The sequence below is a fragment of the Siphateles boraxobius genome, unplaced genomic scaffold (genome assembly GCF_051911475.1).
Source record: "Siphateles boraxobius isolate OS27281-9 unplaced genomic scaffold, OSU_SipBor_1 61, whole genome shotgun sequence".
Classification (NCBI taxonomy): domain Eukaryota; kingdom Metazoa; phylum Chordata; class Actinopteri; order Cypriniformes; family Leuciscidae; genus Siphateles; species Siphateles boraxobius.
Genome location: NW_027509188.1, coordinates 5,041,429 through 5,064,473, shown reverse-complemented (window position 1 = coordinate 5,064,473; position 23,045 = coordinate 5,041,429). Strand labels below are relative to the sequence as shown.

Sequence of the window (23,045 nt, the reverse complement as noted above, 5' to 3'; positions counted from 1 at the left end):
AAAAACGTTGGCGTAAGAGCACATCTTATATGCCCTCAGGTAATAATAAGTTAGCTCGCGCACGGTTAAAAATCAGCCAATCCCGTTTCAGAATCGTAATATATCACACACATTCAGTCTGGTTCGCTATTCGTGGGGACTCTCCATAGACGTAAAGGACCCACAGCTCTGCACAGTTTGTATGCCTCCCTCATTTAACACACCTGATTCAGATCATCATCTCGTTAAGAAAGAGCTCTATCAACTGAACTGGGTGTGTCAGATAAAGGGTCGGGTGAGTATGGGGGAAGAATTGTTGCATTATTCCAAATAAATAGATTATGATCCACAAACAAATGTAAAGAGATTCACAAAAATATATCAAATTCACAAACAAATAGATTAAGATCCACAAATAAATGCAAAGAGTTTCACAAAGAATTATAAAACTCACAAATAAATAGAATGAGATTTGCAAATAAAAAATATATTTACAAATGTTGTTTATACCACAAACACAACTCTGCCTGTCATTTATTTGTGAACCGTTTTTTGTGCATTTGTAAATCCCCTCGCGCATTTGTGAATCGGTTCCTGTGCATTTGTAAAACTCCTCACACATTTGTGGATTTTGAAACACTTCTAGCGTCGACGTGCAGATTAATCCACAAATAAGTGGACTCCACCCACCGTTTACTCAGGCCAATCAGATAACGGCCACATTGAGCTGACCAATCGTAGCACGTTCTCGCTACAACCAATCACGTTTTGCCTTACAACCAGGGCGGGAACAGACACCGAACTTGAGACCAATGTCAGTGTGAGTGACGCTAAATTACCACAATAAATTAACTGAAGTTAAGCAAGGTTCCTGATATGTCAATATTTGTCATAACTAATCCGGATTTATTTTACACTTAGAATTACTGAATTAGCTTATAAATAAACTTTTACGTTAACAAGATTGATTGTAAGATGGTTTTGCCAGCCAATTCTGAAGAAATGTGTGAAGTTGTGTGTAGATTTTAACTGGGCCTGACTATTACTTGTAGGGTTGCCAACTGCCCCATATTACAATCATCCTGTAAGTTATGTACCGTACGTTAACGTAAGGGGGTCAGCTCATCCACTGCATGTTTATTGAGATGCGGTTTTCCCTGCAATGAATCAGGAAATCAACGCCTTGTCCCTCTTAACTGAGCCTTTCGTGTCAGTCTTTTATGTTAATTGACTGGTTTTATGTCATTTTATTGTAACGTTATTCAGATTTTATATTCAATAAAAAAATAGCGCCCCATCTCTGATACTACGAGCATGCGTGAACTGAGGACTTGAAAGAGGGGGCTATATGCAAGTTGTTATCTGTAATGCAATGTATTACATGGCATGTGCTGCAGCTCAATTTGCCTACTTCTAGTATGCCCTAAAAGTATGTTACAGTTTTTGTGAAGTAAAAAATATATACTTTTGAATGTGTAGCAAAAGAGTAGACAAGCTTTGGGACATTCTATCACGTCATACAATTGTGTCTTTAACGGTTCTGTACCAATTCCTCCTCCTAAGCACAATGGGTTGTGGGCAATATAAGCCTTAAGTGTGCACAGATCCACACTTCGTAAATCTACTGGAAATAGTAGACCATCCAGGGACTTTTGACATAACGTTAGTGCTTTCAACATACTATGCTTTGGGGCACACTTATTCTAATCTCGCATACTATTTTTGGATGGTTAGTATGGACATTGTAATTTTTTACGCATGGATCATTGAAATGAACTGTCAGAAAGAACCAGTTCTCGGAAAAGAATCTGACTTCCCATTACTAGTGAAAAGTTGGCAGCCCTAATTATTATTATTCCTTGTATGCAACTGGAATGGTTACTCGATTGCAACATTAGCCTGTCCAGTTAAATATTATAGCTGTAGTTTGTGTTAAAATGACTGTTTGTGCAGGGTCTTTCTGCACAAGTTGAAAGCGCTGCTCGGGCATTAGTGCAGATTATTGCCAGGGCTTTGACACCAGTGCCTGGCCGCTCCACATCAAACCCCCCACAGACACGCATCCCCTCTCCCTCCGTATCTTTGCCCTCATCCTCATCCTCCGTCCCTTCTGATGCTAGACTATCCCAGGCTCTGAAAAGGTTTGACTCATTTGAAAGCAGTTTTTTTCTGTTTGATCTTGAAATGCACAGTTTTCCACCTAAATCTAGTGTTCATTGATGATTTGACAAACCTTCTCATAACTTACTAATTCTTGTTCTGGCTTATGCATTTAGGCAATTTCCTGCAATGTTTAGTTCCCAAAGCGACCAACTAAGGGGGAAAAAACGCTTTGTGGCACATCCAAGGCACACAATTACTCCGATTAAAACAACTGGGCTACAATTATATGTTTTATCTGAACCTGCTGCTCCGAACACCCCAAAGCTTACTCCAAGCAGCACAGAAGAGCTTGTTTTAGCTCATGCAGGATTGGGGAAAAGGCTCATTACATTTAATGAGAATGCCAAACATGATGAGCTAAGATGATTCACACATTTTCTTTTTTGTTCCTTTTTTTCCCCCTTTTGAATAAGAATACAAAAATAGCTTAAATATTTCATAATTAGAATTAGGCCTTGTGTGTTGTGCCCAATCTTATTTACATCTTATTGTATATGTGACCGGTGCTGGCAAAATGAGTCGCAATTAGCAAATTTAAAAAAAAAGAGTTAATAAAAAAAATGTACAAATTATGTATGATTTGTTGGAATCAGACAAAAAAATAAAAAAATTGATTTACAGTTTTCTGAAGGGTCCAAAACAAAATCACAGAGCAACCATATCTTAAAGTCCCTGGTAATAAAATCAAATTTGCCACACATGGAGTCAAAACCAAATATCTATTGGAAAAATAGATATTCAACTTTTTTTCCATGATACCACAATTGTTTGATTAACATTAATGAATCAGACGGCCTATATATTAAGAACTACTGTACTGCACTGATCTAAAATAATGTTACACACAATTTCACTTGTTTTACCTGTAGCTTGTAATTAGCCTGTGCGCATTCCCACTCATTTTGCCAGCAGGTGTCCCATATATTGATATGACTAACCGTATAACAATTGATCATATCTTCATTAGATTTTTGATCAACTGGAGAATGAGTTTCCAAAATTAAGATGCCTCAAAAGAAGCTGGATGTTTTACAAAGCCACTGGTATTTATTTTATTTTTTATTTTATCCTGCAGTTGATGTGATTGTTATTACAAGATGCCAGTAGAGAATAGTCTCCCCTATGTAGTTTGAATTCAGTATGTAGTATGACGTTTTATTTTCCCCTGCTACCATTAATATGGAATTTTTTCATTCTTTTGCCACAGTTTTGCCTCTCATTCCTTTTTTCCCAGGATCCTATGTTCCCCAGATTTATATGGCACACAAGGAGCACATAAGTTCCCCAGGATATAAAATATGTTCTAATCACCCAGATTCAATTATCATATGCTGCACTGAACATCTACTGTACTTCTAACAAGTTTCCAAATTTCATTTGGATTTAATAACAGACAGTCCTTCACAAAATATACCTTCTCAACAAATCAATCTCAAGTCAAGCAAATGAATAATTAGAGGGGTCTCTCTTTGTGTTGTATCAGTTGAGCTTGTGTTAAATTAAACTTTTTATCGTTGTTTAGGGTTTAAAAAGTTTACTTTGTGTGTTAACATAGGCTACCATTTTACTGGGTAACATAGGTCCCACTTTTTCATGTGTTTTTTATGTGCCATATAAATATGGGGAACTTGCTTACTCTCACTTAGAACGTATCAATAAAACCAATCAACAAAACGTATCAATATTTCAATTTCTTGATTTCAATCGCTAAGGTATGTGCCCGAGCATCAGACTTTTTTGACAGCCGGGTTTTTTCACTTGCGACAACTGATTATATCTTGAGAACTGCTTACTCTTGTTTTGAACAACACTGACCAATATTTATATCTCTAATTGCGTTTAAATGCATAAGGCATATCACTGTGGCACTGATATACTACAGTATGTACTAGAACTGGACAACACTGTAAAAACAATATAACTGTCTTGTATCACTGTTATATATTGTCATATCAGCCAGCCCTAAAACTTGCCATATGATAAAGCATTGAGACATAGAGATAGCAGTATGACTTTATGTAAATATATTTAACTATTATTGTAAAAAATGCTATAGCCTACATAATTCAAATGACTTGTCAGGGTGATAAAATAATTATGTAACTAATACAACTTGGTGGCTGGGTTCTTGTGATGTGCTTTACTATGTAAAAGAAGAGCGTTGGAACTGACAATACTCAAATATTTACATTCTATTCAACAAGGTGGAAGTGGGCGCCGAAAACTCTCCATGATTTTAACTGATGCGGAGGGCTACTCTTTGCGTGCACTAAAATCTGCGTCCAACAATGGCAAAAATGTTCTCTACGTGGTTCCAATTCAAGAGAGACTTTCAACAGAACCCCTACCCTATGATGCTCCTGAATTTTGTAAAATGCCCAAAGCAAACTGTGTGTCATGTGGCCAGAAAATGCCCCTTCAGATGTTGGCTTTACATGTAGAGGAATGTTCAGTAAGTTATTTTATGTATTCTTTCTCTACTTTTGCTGAAATTTTGATTCACTAATTTCATCTAGTCGAGAGCATTAAATAATGAAAACAACTTGTGAAATAGAAAGCTGAACCTGAGGAAGATCTGGATGATGATGATACTGAAGAATTTCAGGTTGCAGACACTGAGGATTCATTTGGGGTAATCTATATTTTTATATTGCTAAATATTGTGAAATTGTCACTTCAATTGTTTTAATGTTAGGTGTTTTAATCACTTAAATGTTTGTTTTACAGACTTGCCCCATTTGCCAGACATTAATACCTGATTTACTCCCAACTCATGCAAATTTCTGCATTGACAGGTTGTATCACATGTATTTTTGCAAAACTTTCTAAAAATGTTAAATTTGACAACTCCAAAACCTGAAATTCACTGTTTTTTAAAGAAGAAAAAGTCCCGTGGATGACAGTCCCCATCAGACAGAGGAACTTCCTGGACCTTCTTCAGCTGTGGACTCATCTGAACAAGCAGGAGCTAATTCAAATGGTAACCTTTGTGAAGTATAATTTATTATAGTATACCAAGTATGATGGAACAATGTAGGTGGCTAATTTGTTCATGGTCATGAGAAAATGGTTGATGTGAATTATTTTTTATTTTTTATTTTTTTTCTGATCGCAGAATGGATGAAGATTTTAGATCCAGGCATGGCGTCTATATTATTCTGCAGGACTCTGCTGAGGGAACAGAGCCAGGCAAAGCCACTGCGTTTCCACTTGGATTTAAAAGACAGCCCTGAGGACCAAGAAAGATCCATATTGTCTTTTTACAAGGCAAAGGGAGTGAACTGGGCTGCTCCACTAAAGTGCATATTAGAAGGTAGCTTAGCAGATTTATGAATATTGTAATCCAAGCCTTTCTCTGGTCTTTGCTTTCCATTTTAGTTTTTTGCTGTATTTTTAAAAAAAAAAATGTATTAGCAGAAAGTCTTCATAGCATTTCTCTTACATAACTTATGTTCTATAGGAGATGCTGCAATTGGTGATGGGGTCAATAGACACCTCCTGAGTATGACTATTGAGAAGTTGAGGACTGGTTTTTCTCTCAATTTTGGTATTCATTATATAATTGCAATTTTGTGTCAATATTATCCTAGTTTATACAAAAAATGCCATGAATATTAATAGTGTACCATTAAAATATTTTTTAAAAATGATTTTCAGGTGTAGCAGACATAACACTCCTGTTTGAGGGTGAACAGGATCACCTTGTTCCATGCTGCAGTCAAACTCTGCTTGATAGCGACTTATTTGTTGTTGCTGGTCGCATGATTGGCCACTCATTTCTCCACGGTGGCCCTCTGTTACCTGGGATTAGCCCTGCCATAATTCATGTGTTGGTGGATGGTGCCATTGAGACTGCAGAGATTCATCATTATTTCCCTGCATGCTTTATACCAGTCAGTGGTAAACTCATATACTGAATATATCATTATCTGATACTAAGGTTTGTATGATTTTAATAAAAATTAAGTATTGTAATTGCAAGCTTGTAATAAAAAAATGTATCAGCTGGAAGGGAATCGTAAAATTTCAGAAGAGGAAAGGGAGGAAATCACTAGACTTTCTGTTATGTGGGACCTTCCTGGGTTTTCCGAAGACCACCGGACATGGCTCTTTAATAGGATGCTGCAACATGCTGTGAGTTTTAAAAAAAAATCTTTTAATATCTAATCTTATTTCTTACCTTGTTCATTTTGACTTCTCTGATGTTGGACACACTGATTGTTGCACTGCAGGTGTTTAGTGACTAATGAGAGTTCCTCAGATCCATTAATTCCCAGAGATGTGTAACTTATTCTGTACCATACCCCAAGTATCTTGTACATATAGATACAAATCATAAGCTCATAAGGTAATGTAAAAAATTTTTTTTTAGAATGCATATTTTTATGTCAAATATGTGTGGCGAGCAATACAACCAAGCTTGGACATCCGTGAGAGAACACCAAGACCAGCAACACGATGCATAGATGCACGAATTCTGTCCCACTGTACTCTATGTCCTTTGGCAATGAGCGCTCCTCTGACAACCCTGTACCCTATGTTTGGCATTGTGCTTTTGATTTCAGACACCAATGAATCAAGTTCTTCATCTGTGCAGCTGCTGTAGAGGGATGTGACAGACAAATCACATTCTCTCATCTGACGATGGATAGTTGTACGAGAGATACCTAAAATTTTACTGATGGTTTCCTGGGGTAATCCAAGCTTCAGAAAGTGGATTAGTCCGTCTCTTGATAAATGGATTCTTGGACGTCCACATCCTTGTGGTCTTTCAGTCTCCACTAAAGTTGCCACCTGCTGACCTTCCTTGTGCTGCTGAATAAGTAAATCCAAGTCCATCAAACCTCTGACCAAGTCCTGTGAAATCCCAATGTTTGCTGACATGGCAGTAATCAAAGTCATTTCTTGACGGCAAACAAATTGCAAGTATTCAATGTCCAGAGGCGGGTGTTCCAGGGCATAAGTCACTCTGGAATGTAGTCTATGAAGGACTTGTTGCCTCACTGTGTCCTATAATGCATAAACAAAACATTTGGTCAATGCAATAAACCTTGTTCATTATGGAATATTAGTCGAATAATTGGTGGATACTGCAGAGTATAGAATTTATATTCTTAGATTTTGAAAAAACTGAATGAAGAGTAGATGGCTAATTAACGTTATATGGCAACAATATTTTAAACTGTAGCATGCTACATCATGACATGACCATGTAATTTTGAGTGTTTAACTCAGTAAGCTTTCTTGGAAATAAATACAGTTTTAATGAGACAGACAGACAGACACAGATAACGTTAGAGACTCACATACATTTATTTATTTACACTCTCACTCACTCTCTCTCTCTCTCTCTCTCTCTCTCTCACACACACACACACACACACACACACACACACAGTAGCGATAGAGGAAACACTGACGTTACATGTTTTCTTTTGGATATTATTACAATAACGATGTGATTAGTTATGACAAATATTGACATATCAGGAACCTTGCTTAACTTCAGTTAATTTATTGTGGTAATTTAGCGTCACTCACCTGTCTCGACTCCTGATCGGCCATGTTGAAGAGTGACTGACGTTGGTCTCAAGTTCGGTGTATTATATTTACAAATGCACAGGAACCGATTCACAAATGTGCGAGGGGATTTACAAATGCACAAAAAACGGTTCACAAATAAATGACAGGCAGAGTTGTGTTTGTGGTATAAACAACATTTGTAAATATATTTTTTATTTGCAAATCTCATTCTATTTATTTGTGAGTTTTATAATTCTTTGTGAAACTCTTTGCATTTATTTGTGGAACTTAATCTATTTGTTTGTGAATTTGATATATTTTTGGGAATCTCTTTACATTTATTTGTGGATCATAATCTATTTATTTGGAATAATGCAACAATTCTACCCCCATAGGTGAGTGTAAGGCAGTGGATTGAGAACCACTGTACTAACCCGACCCCTAAACCTACCCAACACACACACACACACACACACACACACACACACACACACACACACACACACACACACACACACACACACACACACACACGTTCAACTCATGAAAAATGGGGGCAAAAACAAAAGGTGTTGCAGTTATAATTTTGTTCAGTGTGTGTATGTGTGTGTGTATATATATATATATATATATATATATATATATACATACATTTTTTTAAACGTATATTTTTTTGTGTACAAGGTTTCTTATTTGAATTTCTCTGTAGATGCCAAAACGAAAAAATAAAACATACCTGGAGCCTGGGAGTGTGTCCAGGATACCAGTCACAACCAGTCAAAGGCTTGAGAAGAAGGCTGCTTTAGAGGTAGTTATATGTTGCTATTAATTATCACCTTATATCACTTACCATTCTGACATGGTATGGTACCCTTCTGAAGCTTCTTTGCTCCTGAGTTGACTTTACATTCAGAGATAGCTTCAGTAGGGAAATAAGTGGTCCTTTAATTAGTATGCTGACAGCAAGCTGTTAAACAGTTAGCCATATACATTTAGCCAGATTATCAGCCATCAAACCATTGAAAGAAAAATTGTGAACAAACCATGTGAATATTGACTTTTTTTTAGGTAGACGGCATTACAGGCAGAAACAATGCCGTTTTGCTTGCAGATCAGACCTGTTCAGACGAGTCCTCATTGGAGGTAAGTAAATTCTCTTCAGGTTCAGTGGTAGCTATGTAGGGCTGGGTACCGAGTTCGGTACTTTTTAGGTACCGACCGAATTGCCTCGATACTACCGAGTATCGAAACATGCCTTGTTTTTCGGTACCAAGTTTCGGTACCTAATTGGTTAATCTCGTCAACGTCGGTGAAACAATAAACATGCAGCATGATTGGCTGTGGCGGAAAAACACTAGTTTACGCGGCTGCCCAGAGATGTGGCTCGTCGCACGTGAGGCTGTAGTGTGTGTGTGTGTGTGTGTGTGTGTGTGTGTGTGTGTGTGTGTGTGTGTGTGTGTGTGTGTGTGTGTGTGTGTAAGCGTCCAACCCAGATAGATAGAAAATATGTGGAAATGATCAAAAGTGTACCTATGTACCCGACTCGATGCCATAAGCACACGATGCAATATTTTCGACAAGATAATTGCTGCCAAGACCGGTAACACGGTAAATCTGAATAAGGCACTTGGCGCACAGAATACACTCGAGAGTAGAACGTTTATCAGCCTTCGACTACAAGAACTGGAGCGCGTCACATATAAACCAAAACTCAGCGTATAGGATACTTGCCTCACAGACATGAGAAATAGTTCTATATATGTTCAAAATATGTCTACTTTTAATGGAAACAATTAGAAATAAATAGTTTGATTACCTAATCCATATAGGCGCGCGCGTTCACTACTGCAGGGATGACGAGTCAGCGTCGCAAATTCGCAATAATCATCTTTGCAGCCAACACGTTTAGTAAACACTTGTTCATTAATAAACAATTAAAATATCTCCTTGCTATCGTTTCCCGACACATCCATAATCATTAGGCTACTTTTGCCAGTGCTTTGCGCAAGCTTCATGTGTGCTGAGCGTGAGGGATATATCCCGCACCCCAGTAGCCTATATTTAATTCAATTCACATTTATTTGTATAGCATTTTTCACAATACATATCGTTTCAAAGGAGCTTTACAGAAAATGCATGTGTCTAAATTACAATTTAGAGTGATCTGTTATCAGGGGTGACTGTGTGTAATGCATTTCAATTAATTTTCATTCAGTTTCATTGTTAAACAATGCATTAAGTTAAGGCAGAAACAATGAGCTCATTGAAGTAAAGAATACATGTTGTTAAATGATTAGGAAACATAGAAAACTTTAGCATTGGTGCTTTTTTACAGACTCAAAATATGAGTGTAAAAAAGTCAACAAACTGAAAAAATAAAAGGTTTTCTTTTTAGGTAATGTTAAATTGATAAAATTGGTATCGAAAAAAGTATATCGTTCAGGAACCGGTATCGAAGTCAAGGTATCGGTATCGAAAATTGTGTTACGATACCCAGCCCTATAGCTATGCTATATAGAGTAACAACCCCAATAATTAATAAAAATGTAATAAACAGCATATTTGTTTTGGCTTTTTTTTGCATATTGCATTCATATTGTAACTTAAGTGTCAAACTACTTTTCAGACATACATAAAGAAAATCACATTGTAACAATTTAAAAATGTTATTTGTTTGTTTTTTTAAATGTGGAGAGTATTAAGGAGACAAACAAGGCCCTTTTTCTTTCAGACCAGACCTGTTCAGATACTAATGAGTCCTTTTTGGACAGTAATGAGTTCTCTTCAGATTCAGAGGTAGTTAAAATATATCCCACTGATCCTTTATGATTGGATTCCTCATAGATTTATAAATTGCCAGCCAGTGGTGAAACCACAAAAGTGATTGAGTGACCATATTGAAATTCTCACTCACAAAGAGGGCATCAATAACTGATGACAAATACTGTGAACTAAAATGCCCTAGACAGGTTTAGTTCCTAGTAGGGATGCACTTAAATGAAAATTCTGGGCCGAAACCGAAAATTCTGGATGCACTTGGCTGAAAACCAAAAAAACCTTTTTAAAATAAGTATTAATTTCTTAGTTTAAATAATTGTTTGTATAATTGTATTGTTATTAGACTTAAATTGCAATAATTTCACTGGATCTGAATTTTAAAAAAATTACAAGCCAATCCACATCATTCCTACACCCCATGGCGCTTTGCCCGAATTATGGGTGTAACTTCCGTTAAGGTGTAAACAATCAGTGAAAGACTAGCTCTATGGATGCAATAATATATATATTTTTTAAATGTGTACAATAACATTACATTATTCTACTCACCCTTCAACCATTGAACATTAAGAGGATATTTAAAAGTGTAATTAAGCATCAACAAGGTACTTTCAACAGACCTAGTATAGTATAGAGTATAGTCCTAGAAAGCTATTATTATCAAAGCATGTGAGCAGATAATTAGCGTCATTTTACCAGTGTTGCCCAGCACCTATATGGCTATTTTCAGCACAGTAGGGCTATTGCAAACAGAAGTCTACCAGAGAAATGTCATGTCGGCATGTTGTTTGAGATAACTTTTTTTATTACCGCCCCTTAATCTGCATAATATATCTTTTGGAAAGGGGCATAATATGTCACAAAAATTTAAATCTAATAGATTAATAGATTAATCCTTACCTGGTCATGGATTGATTGGATTGATTACACATGTTGATTCAGTTGGAACTAGTCTAGAATTTAATCCAGAATATGAATGTATTATGTGTGGTTTCACAGGTGATAGAACCGTTAAGGGTAAACAGCTACACTGTTGACCAGACTTCAGTGGACACAGGAGAGGCCCCCTCTCACATGCCTACTTCAGACTCAGAGGTATTTTTTCCCACCAGTGGGAGTCCACATAAACACTTCTGTGGAGGGTTTTCACCTATAAGTGTGGGTTTAGAATAACTATAACCTGAGGTTAAGCATAATGCAACTATTTTAACCAAATAGTAGTCATCCTACATTTTGAGTAATATAAATATCCAAAAATATTTCGGATTTTGCTCTTACTAATGTGAATTTTGTACATGACATTGGCTACGTTTACATGTACAACTTGTTTCAATTGGACTGAATTCATTCCACTTGATGAATCTGAATTTAGTGTTTACATGAACGCTAGACATGTGATTGGGTTGATGTGCGTGTTTATATGTCACAAGCTTCAAATCGGAATACATTTTTTGACATGCGCACACTGCAAAAATATACAGTTTCCAGCTGTTTGCGCATAATATCCATTCTCCTACATTGGTTCTTTTTTTTTTAAACAGCAGACTTAATACCCGTCTCTGGTCATAATTTGGAGACAATGAGCATATGAACTTATATTATTCACGTAGTAAAAATGCCCAAAATGTCTGTAGATGAGAATCTGAAACAAGGACTGGTGGGCCGTTGTCCTGCTCCACTTCACAGATGCAGTGAATGGAGGATTATAGAATGATAAAGAAACTCAGAAACTCATTTTTATGACACTTTATTCAACAGGAATAACAGCTCGCTTTGCACGTCATTACGCTATTTCAATGTCATTGTACATGCGCAGTACTTTCAGTTTCGTTTTTCAATCCGATCAAGTGTTTACATGTTCTCTCGGTCGTATTAGAAAAGGAATAAACCACCTCTTTAAATCCGATCGAAATTTTATTCGGATCGATTAAGGTGTTTACATGAAGGCTTTTCAGTCCGATTGAGCCATGAAAATCCCATCACTAACGGATTATTTGGTTGCATGTAAACGTAGCCATTGTAACCCTTGCTTGGGCTTCGAGTTAAGATTGTTTACTACTACTACTTAATAACAGTATTTAAAAAAAATTTAATTAAAGCTGCAGTATGGGAGGTTTAGTTTGAGATCTGTGATGCCGGTAACGCTTTACTCTAATCTGAACACTTTTTTCAGTAACGAGTAATCTAACGCGTTATTATTTCCAAACCAGTAATCAGATTAAAGTTACTTATCCAAGTCACTGTGCGTTACTATTTTTTTTTTCATTTTATTTAGTAGAAATGAGGGCTGATATGCGATATGAAACCGAAATCGCGACACTCGTAAATATATATTGCAAAAACCATCAGAATCAATCAGAATTGCAAACAGCGTGGTCACAGAGCGAAAAATAAGCATGAATAAAAAAATATATAAATAAATAAAATAACTATATATTTTATAAATAAAAAATATTTTTGTTAAGTAACACATAACACGACTAAAGGAGCTGAATATCATCACGACTGCAAATGTTTCATTGAATTTATAGTTCAATAAACAAGTAGTTAATAATAAATTACTTACATTTTAGACACAAGATTGACTGTTTTTGTTATATTTCACCAACGGAAAAAAAGTTCCAAAGCAAAGCAACACTCAGCTTGGTGTTTTGTTACTAAATGATTCATCTGTTTGAATGAATGACTCAATGACTCGCTCATTAAGACGATCACTTGCTGCCACCTATTGGCAGTTTAGTTTCATGGTTAAAAGTATTATTGCATTTTTTTTCTTACTTGTATATTCAAACATTTATTTAAAACATCAGTCCGATAGAACACTGATCAGAAATATCACATAATTGTAAAAAGGTTAGACGTTGTAGGAAGGAGGAGGCGGGTTTCAAGATAAAATAACAAAAATAACCATATTGTGATTAATATATTAATAATTAGTAATAAAAGAATTGGAGGAAAAGATGTTTAATGATGCATCGATAATCGCTTTATAATTGAATTGTTACCCTCAGAATTGTAATCTAATCAAATAGTGATGCAAGTGAAGTTTCTCACCTCAGAGGTAAGCCAAGAAAATAGTTTATTTTTCATGAGCTTGCTCAATTATTATTTTTTTCAACCAAAAAATCTTCCATAGTGCAGTTTTAACAATCATTAAATATTAAAACACTGTTTTTTGTCCTGTATCTTACTAAAATATATTTTCGAAATTCTCTAGGATGACGCTGTATCAGATTTGTTTGCTTGGGATGAATTGGATGAGAACACTTTTAGCACATCTTCTGAAGATACAGATGGAACGGATAGTGAAAGTGAGGTTGGCACAAAATTGGCACAGACACAGGGATGGACACAGTTCTCAAATCAACAGGCTCCATCACAAAGGCAGAGGCTCTTCTGCTGATAATGAGTCATGCTGCTGTACATAATATTACTGGCTGTCAACTGGACGACTTGCTGAAACTCATTAATTTCCTTTTTGGTAATGATGTAGTCCCAAGGTCCAAGCATGTGTTTAATAAGGTATTCAAAAACAACTCAGAGATAGTTGAGTTTCATCTTTACTGTAGAGGCTGCAAATCTCACATTGGAACACAAAAACTAGTTACTGACCAGAACATTACACAGTGTCCATCCTGTAATGAAGCAGTTGAGATCTCTTCTTTAAATAATGGTAGCTTCTTTATCGATGTACCAGTTGCACCACAGATTCAGAACCTTCTGGAAAATCCAGAAATTCAGGAGCATCTCAGCTATCGATTTGACAGGCCAAACAGGATTGAGAATGCCATCTCAGATATCTATGATGGAGTCGTGTATGAAAAATTGTCACAACCTGGTGGAATTCTTTCAGATCCTAACAATTTTTCATACAATTTTAATTCTGATGGGTCCCCTGTATACAAATCTTCAAAATTCTCTATATGGCCTATACAGCTACACTTGAATGAACTGCCCCCCAAAATGAGATTTAAGCATGTTATCCTGGCTGGTCTGTGGTTTGGAACTCATGAGCCATCTATGCAAGTCTATCTTAAACCATTTACAGAACAAGCAAGATGCTCAGTTCTAAAGGTGTGTTGTGGAGAAAAAACTGTGTTCAAGTGAATAGCAAAGTTGTTGGCATCTGCTGCTGTGTAGACTCCAAAGCAAGACCTACAATGCAGAACACTACTCAGTTTAATGGTTATCATGGGTGTGGCTTCTGTCTTCATCCCGGTGTTTTAATTGAAAGACAGGTTAAGTACACGGTGATAGCCTCAGGACATGATAGAGATTCAAAGTCTATGCTAAAAGATATGGAAGTAGCTTTAGTTGAAGGTAGGCCTGTCAGAGGTGTTAAAGGTCCTTCACAACTTATGAACATGCCATACTTTGACATTGTATGGGGCTTCGTACCTGATTATATGCATGCTGTCCTTCTTGGTGTAACCAGACAGATCACAGAGCTTTTGCTTAAGAGGAGTGACCAGCCCTATTACATTGGTAGACCAGACACTTTACGGGTAATAGAAAATCGCATCAAAAACATCCAGCCTCCACATGTCATTACCCGCTTGCCTAGGCCAATTGAGGAGTTCAGATACTGGAAGGTATCAGAATGGAGAGCTTGGTTGCTTTTTTATTGTTTACCGTGTCTTGAGGACGTGCTTGATTCTCGGTACGTGAAGCATCTCAGTCTGCTGGTCTCAGCTGTCTTTTTCCTTTTACAGGAATCCATCACCTATGAAGAAGTCAACAAAGCAGACATCATGCTGCTTGAATTTGTTGTTAAATTTCAGTTACTTTATGGAGAGACAGCTATGACTTTCAATGTACATCTCCTCAGTCACCTTGCAAAGTCAGTGAAACTGTGGGGTCCACTGTGGGCACACTCTGCTTTTGTGTTTGAAAGCTCAAACGGCAGCCTGTTGAAGTTGGTCCATGGAACCAAAAGTTTTGCGATTCAGATCGTTAACAAGTTTCTGTTGCATAAATCCATGGCATGTTTCGCAACAAAACATTCAATCAGTGATCGTGTTTTAAACTTCTGTCGAGAATGTAGTGAGTATCCAAGAGTACAGAAATGTCTGAGGTGGCAGGAAACCACAGTCTTAGATAGTGGCACAACTAAACAACTCACAGGCGAGGAGATAAATGCCTTCATCTCAGCAGAGAGACAAGTGCCGGAAACTGTACTGATGCACAATAGGATGGTACATAAAGGTCTGATTTACACCAGCAGGGGCTATAGCCGTGCTAAGAGAAGAAGGGAGTGTTACATTAGATTGACAAATGGATGTCAGGGCGAAATACAGAGAATCAACTCATTTTCAGTGGAAGAGGGAACAGAGATGGCTCTGTTTTTCAAGAGATTTGATTCACAGCCCCACTTTTCACTTACTCAAACCTCTGGTTTTGTGCCACATATTAACCTAATTACAGACAGTCAGTTCCCTCTCCAATTGGTTTCAGTAAGCAGCATCAAGCATAAATGTTTCAATATAGCATCTTCAGACAAGATCTTTATTTGTAACTTTCCAAACTCAATTGAGCGAGATTAAAACGGTGTAGAATGTGAGGGTGTGAGGTGACAACCATACACACACCCGCCCACAAACCCATTCATGTCACCACACTTTCCTCACACCCCCACAACCATCCACACCCCTCTCATCAACTACCCGTCAACCCAACCCATTCTTTCCACACTTGTATACACATCTGTACCCCAGTATTAAACAAACCCATGGGGGTATGGAGGCTGTATGGGTATACAAGATGTGGAATACAAGTGTGGAAAGAATGGGTTGGGTTGAGGGGTAGTTGATGAGAGGGGTGTGGATGGTTGTGGGGGTGTGAGGAAAGTGTGGTGACATGAATGGGTTTGTGGGCGGGTGTGTGTATAGTTGTGGAAGGTTTGGGTGAGGGGGTGTCGATGAGGAAGAGGGGGTGTCGATGAGGAAGAGGGGATGTAAATGTAGGTGTGCCACATTGCAGATGTTTTGGTGTACTGCTGCTGTGTTTGGTGTAGTGCTACTGTGTAGAACTGTCAGTGGTTCTTTTTCTTTCTTCTTTTTTTTTGAGTTCTGAGGGAATGTGTCCTTGGAAAAAAACTAAAGTATATGTAACCTAATTGAACAAAGTTTTCTAAAAAAGAAGACAAACAAAATTGTATACTGTACATACTAAATGTCCTGAAACAGTCTTCAATGACACAGTTTTATGTTTGTGTAATTTCTGAATGGGACTTAAAGTAAAATAAACCTGTATCAGATTATGTGTATCATGTGTTTTGTGTCTTAAGATATTGTACAGTTTATCTATTTGTGTGATTACATATGACATTAAATTGGTCATTGTATAGAGACATTGTTTCACTTGTTATTTGTGAACAAGTCTATTCACAACTGAAACACTTATTAAAAATAAAAAAGCTTACTATATTTGGTCAGACAACTATGGTGAATGTTATGTTCAAACGATATTTGAATCTAAATCGAGTCCTTGCATGCTACAGAATTATGCTATAATTTATTTGTGTAACTACTTGAATAATTTTGTTTAATACTGTTCAGATATATTATTTTATTAACAACTATAATAATTTAGGCTGTACCATCTAGCCAGCCTAACTATGATGCTAAACTACCCTGCTATTTAACCTTATCTGTGTATGGAACATGGAATCTAATTAATTTGTAACCAGCTAAAACCAACTGACCACCAAATTGTCCAGGCTGCAAAACCAGCTTGATCAACTAAGCCAGGGTGGGAGACCAGCTAAAACCAGCTGACCACCAACTTGTCCAGGCTGGGAGACCAGCCTGACCAGCTAAGCCAGGCTGGGAGACCAGCTAAAACCAGCTGACAACCAACTTGTCCAGGCTGGGAGACCAGCTTGACCAGCTAAGCCAGGCTGGGAGACCAGCTAAAACCAGCTAAGCCAGGCTGGGAGACCAGCTCAAACCAGCTAAGCCAGGCTGGGAGACCAGCTAAAACCAGCTGACAACCAACTTGTCCAGGCTGGGAGACCAGCCTGACCAGCTAAGCCAGGCTGGGAGACCAGCTTGACCAGCTAAGCCAGGCTGGGAGACCAGCTAAAACCAGCTGACAACCAACTTGTCCAGGCTGGGAGACCAGCCTGACCAGCTAAGCCAGGCAGGGAGACCAGCTAAAACCAGCTGACAACCAACTTGTCCAGGCTGGGAGACCAGCTTGACCAGCTAAGCCAGGCTGGGAGACCAGCTCAAACCAGCTAAGCCAGGCTGGGAGACCAGCTAAAACCAGTTGACAACCAACTTGTCCAGGCTGGGAGACCAGCTTGACCAGCTAAGCCAGGCTGGGAGACCAGCTAGAACCAGCACAGCCAGGCTGGGAGACCAACTAAAACTAGCTACTTCCAGCTTAAACCAGCTAAGACCAGCCAACCAGCCTAGGCTGGTTTTAGCTGGATTTTTCAGCAGGGAAGCATTTTCTTCCAAAATATGAACGCAACGCGTTTAATTACACGTTAAGCATTTTCCTCCCATAGAAAACCGTTATAATAAACGCTTAACGTGGCTTACTGCACTAAGACAGTGATATTGAAAGACCAAACTCAGTACACATCATATTAATAAACCATACTATGTATAAAAAATAAGATGAGTCCAAAATATGAACGCAACGCGTTTAATTTCACGTTAAGCATTTTCTTCCCATAGAAAACCGTTATAAGAAAACGCTTAACGTGGCTTACTGCACTAAGACAGTGATATTGAAAGACCAAACTCAGTACACATCATATTAATAAACCATACTATGTATAAAAAAATAAGAGGAGTCCAGAATATGAACCCAGCGCGTTTAATTACATGTTAAGCATTTTCCTCCCATAGAAAACCGTAAGAAAACTCTGTGGAGTAAAAAAAAAATGTTTCCTCTTCAACGCCCTTTTGTGAACACGCCCCTTTTTAGAGCACATGGTTGCCTACAACCAATCACAAATCTTTGTTTTTGAATGTCCAATCACCACACAATGTAATCTTTTGAAATGCGTGTAACTGTCATCTGTAGGTATTAGGGATGAGCGAGTACAGCATTATCTGTATCTGTATCTGTTAACCATATGAATTATCTGTATCTGTATCTGTACTCGGACTGGGCGGGGCCTAACCCGGAAGTGGGCGGGATTTAACCCGGAAGTGGGTCAGGTTGTCTTGAAATGGGCCGGGCTTTAACCGGTATGGTATTTTAAGCATGCAATTGATATGGGTTGTTCAGAAATTGTTATTTATTGCTGATTAGAAAACTATTTACTCATTATTCTGTATCACTGATCATGAGGGGGGGGGGGGGGGGTTTGTGTTTTTGTGAGTGTAGCAGCTTAATTTGTAATATTATTTATAACACAACTACCTTTATTTTATTTATAAAATACAGCAAGAAAGTGTCACTCAGTGCGTGAAAAAAAAACTGGTTAGAGCCAGCAGACGGTTTAAAAAAAAAAACTCAGATGACCGGCAGAGAGAGAGAGAGAGAGTGTGTGTGTGTGTTGCTAGCTAATTCATTTGTAATATAGTTTTATACCACTACTTCCTTTATTTTTTTAATGAAATCCAGCAAAAAGTGTCAGACACTCAGTACATGAAGTAAAACAAACGGTTAAAAAAAAAAAAAAAAAAAACTCCGACTGGCAGAGACGCGAGTCGCATTCTACCAAGCACCACGTCTGAACAAACCCCACGTTTACCAGAACTCTACTGGTTAATAAGTAAGTGTACTACAAACCGAAGTAAAAAACAAACCTGAAGCTGAAGAAACCCTAAACGTTAACGGAAAAAAGACCCGCGAACCTGAGTGACTGAGGGAGAGACAGAGGGAGAGAGTGTTCTGTGTGTGAGTGAGCAGAGCGGGACACAGCAGCACAATAATGGCGCTTTTCCATTACCAGTACCAGCTCGACTCGACTCGACTCGCCTTGGCTCGCCTCGACTCGGCTCGCTTTTCGTTCCGTTTTCCATTGCAGAAAGTATCGCCACAAATAGTACCCGGTCGTCATAGCGACGCCTTTCGTTCCTCGTTGCCCCATCAAGCTCTCGCTGGATCCTCTCTTCGTCAACCAAACAAAAGCATGTCTGCACCTCCTCGTTTGACCACGGCGTATTCTTCCGAGTTGCCATAATAATAGTAGTAAGTTTAGTAACTATCTCTGGCTAAACTATTTAAAAAAGGCGGGGTTATTCTGGATACTCCATCTGGCGCGTGCAATGATGACGCAGTGAATAGTGACGATTCTCTCTGACCAATCAGCAGTCGGCATTGTTTTCACGTCACATTTTAGTATCGCCTTAGCTCGCTTAGAACCTCGCCGGAGGTGGTACGAAAAAAAGTACCCGAAAGCAGGTACAGGTACAACTTTTACACAGTGGAAAACCAAACAAAGGCGAGTCGAGTCGAGCCGAGCCGAGCCAAGGCGAGCTGGTACTGTGTAGTGGAAAAGCGCCATAAATCAAATCTGTATGCGTGTAGGGGAGGGGCGTTGTGACTAGTCTATCACAGAACGCAGACACAGTCAGCTACCCAATGAGGATTTTTATTCAATCCGAGCACAGATATTGACTCATATTACTCGTATTATACTCGTACTCGGCAAAAGTGCTTTATCCGTACCGGATACTCGTTTCAGCCGAGTATCCGGCTCAACTCTAGTAGGTATATATAAGGCACTGCCAGTGGCACTGACACCACAACCTGTCATTTGTGCAGTCGCCTTACTACAGTCGCTGTATAGGTCATTCAGTTGCATTCAGATTTTTGGAATCGAAATTTCTTTATAAAAAGCCTTTTTAAAGGCTACAACTCATTTTCACTGGTGTCATACTAATTACCAGGGTATTCTCAATATACATATATTATATAATATTATATTATAGTATAATGTTACTAATATTATATATTATAGTATATTATATTATAATATAGTATATTATATTTTGTTGTATTTGTTTTTTTTTTCTTTTTTCCCCCTTTGGTATATATCCACATCGACACAGGTGAATATAAAAAAATGACTTTAATGCAAAAACAGTCAGAGTTTACACTTAAAGAAGCAGAAGCAATTCTAGATGATGTTGAAAAATACAAGGAGTTAATTTCCAGCGAACCACCATTACATCCAAAGGGTGGTGATGTGTTCCTTTACACAAGTTCACAGTCAGATAAACCTAACATGGACTTTAGGTTTGATCAAATGATGTGGAAGCACAAGGGTTCAAATTATCACAACATTAGAAAGTATGGGGGAAGAGTTTTGAAACGCTACTATCACATTAGAGCTGGTGAATGTGAAAAAAAGCACCTCCTCAGAATTCAGGAAGTGCATTTACTCGTTTGTTAATGAGGAAAAAAAATCCTATTTGATTCATTACCTGGGAAATTATGGAATTACTTTTGTGCCAATAATAATGAACGTAACTTTTCAAGAAACTGATGAAAATATAAATTGAAACTGAAAAAAATATCTTTGAAACTGAAAAAGAATAAATCGCGGGCACATTTTTTTTACTTCGTTCTTAATACACGGCATGTTTTGCTAACTATTTCTCATATTTCTTTCGCTAATCTGAACTTACAAATGCGCTTCCAGAGTTTTCAGTTACGCTTCTGAAGTTTTCGTTTACGCTCCCTGGGTTTTCGTTCGCAGTTCTGACACATATCTCTCGTGGGGGCGGGGCTAGTAGCAGTGTATTCTCATTGGCTACTGAGTTTTTGATTGACAGCTTACTGACCTGGAAGTGAAGACGTCAGTGTTGTGTTTACATGTTTGAATGTGAGCGTCTGTAAGCGCAGCTTTCTATTTCATTTTACTGATATTAAGTTTGTGTATTTATTTGCTGGTACACTATATTGTTGAGATGATTTCTTATAGAAGGAATAGTAGCCTACAGACGAATGATATCATTATCATTAGTCATCGTCACTATCAGGATACTGGATACTCGTGGTAAGTCTTTTTTTATTTTTTATATATACAATACTAATACTATTTATAATGCAGTACTTGCTTTTTAAGGTGGTGAGGCATTTTAGAGCTCAGTGAGCCCATAACATTATACAGTGTTGTCTTGATTCAACGGTTAGCCCAATCATTACATGACTTGTTTATCTACATACGATTATGTCTTTGATTAGATCATAGTTGCTTCGATTAGATAATATTCCCCCCAGCCACCCCAAACAACATTGGTCTAGAGTACTGTTCAGTATCTGTACTGTGTAGCCTACAGTACAAAAAGTACTGTATCAGACAATGACCGATGCCATTGGACCAGAGCGCTGTCAATCACAGCCTGATTCAACCTTTGCAATGTAAAGCCTTTTTTTACCATGCCAATAAAGCTATTTAAACCTGAATTTCTCAATTTCTGATGAATTTGTGATGCAGAGTTTTTGAACTCAGACCACGTCTCTGTTCATGATATGTAAACACACAATTATTTTGAAGTATCACCCTGGTCACAATATTTATTCTGATTACTTTTGTGTGATAAAGATGACTGATAAAGCTATTATATGTAGCTAGTATGAGTAACAAAATGCTTTTTCTGTGTCCATATTTGACTAATAATAATGCAAAAATGTTCACTTCAAATTTACATTTCTGAGAAAAATGTTTAATCTTTAATACTCTTTAATAATAAATATATGTCCAAATTCAAAACTTAATACATGCAAGTAATTATGACTGAAAACATCCAGCAACTAGGGAATACACAGCCATGGATATATGTTTATATATAGGGCTATAACAGCCATCTACTGGTTACACAACAGTATTACAGATGATAAATGGTGCATGACTCAGATGTAAATATTTAGTACTGTAAAATCCCTTAAAACATTTATATAATTTGTTTGAAATAAATATTTTAAGTCTTCAACTTGTTACTGTATGTGGGAGTTCAAATCAGTGTGTATTGATTATAATATGTTTCCTTTCTCATTTTCCAGGGAGTTGAGCAACTTTTCCATGAACAAACTTCTGATGCTGACACAGAGGATGGAGTGATAGTACCAGAGATACACTGTCCACATCAGACAATAATCTTACTTTGTTCAGACACATCACATTTGAATGACTGGGATCTTGATCTTCAGACACCTGATTTATTTTGTTTTTATAAAATAGCAAATATTTTAATTTCCTCTAGATCAAAACAAACACAGTTAACAAGTACACAAGAGGTTGCACTTAATTTATATTAGTTTATGCTGATCATGGATTAGCATACCAACAGCATATGAATGTTAAGGGGATAGTTCACCCAAAAATACAATTCTCACTTATTTTACTCACCCTCATGCTGTCCCAGATGCATTTTACTTTCTTTCTACGGATAAACACGAATTAAGATTTAAAGGAAAGTAATCCATCTCTGCGAGTCCTAAAGATGCTTTAAAAACCACACACAGTGACCGTGATGTCCATGCGACCTCAGTGGATGAATCAATCACTTCTGGAGTGAAACAATAGGCTAGACAAGAAAAATACTAATAATGTAAATCGTAAACCGTTTAAAACTATTAAAACTCACTTCCGACCAACTGTCATATGTACATGAATTACAATCCACTTGTAT

General features: G+C 37.6%; 1 protein-coding gene across 1 annotated transcript; it reads left to right on the top strand.

Annotated features, from left to right (window-relative positions):
* Window positions 1-2,452: 2,452 nt before the first annotated feature.
* On the top strand, window positions 2,453-22,474 carry LOC143718434 (uncharacterized). The gene is made up of 16 exons (XM_077209494.1): window positions 2,453-3,185; window positions 4,347-4,594; window positions 4,697-4,774; window positions 4,870-4,937; window positions 5,022-5,122; window positions 5,258-5,455; window positions 5,603-5,689; window positions 5,800-6,035; window positions 8,375-8,473; window positions 8,734-8,808; window positions 11,443-11,538; window positions 13,661-13,754; window positions 14,141-14,258; window positions 14,879-15,035; window positions 15,156-15,283; window positions 22,417-22,474. The coding sequence occupies exons 1-16, from the start codon at window positions 3,167-3,169 to the stop codon at window positions 22,472-22,474; spliced, it is 1,860 nt and encodes a 619-aa protein (XP_077065609.1). The 5' UTR covers window positions 2,453-3,166.
* The last annotated feature ends 571 nt before the right edge of the window (window positions 22,475-23,045 follow it).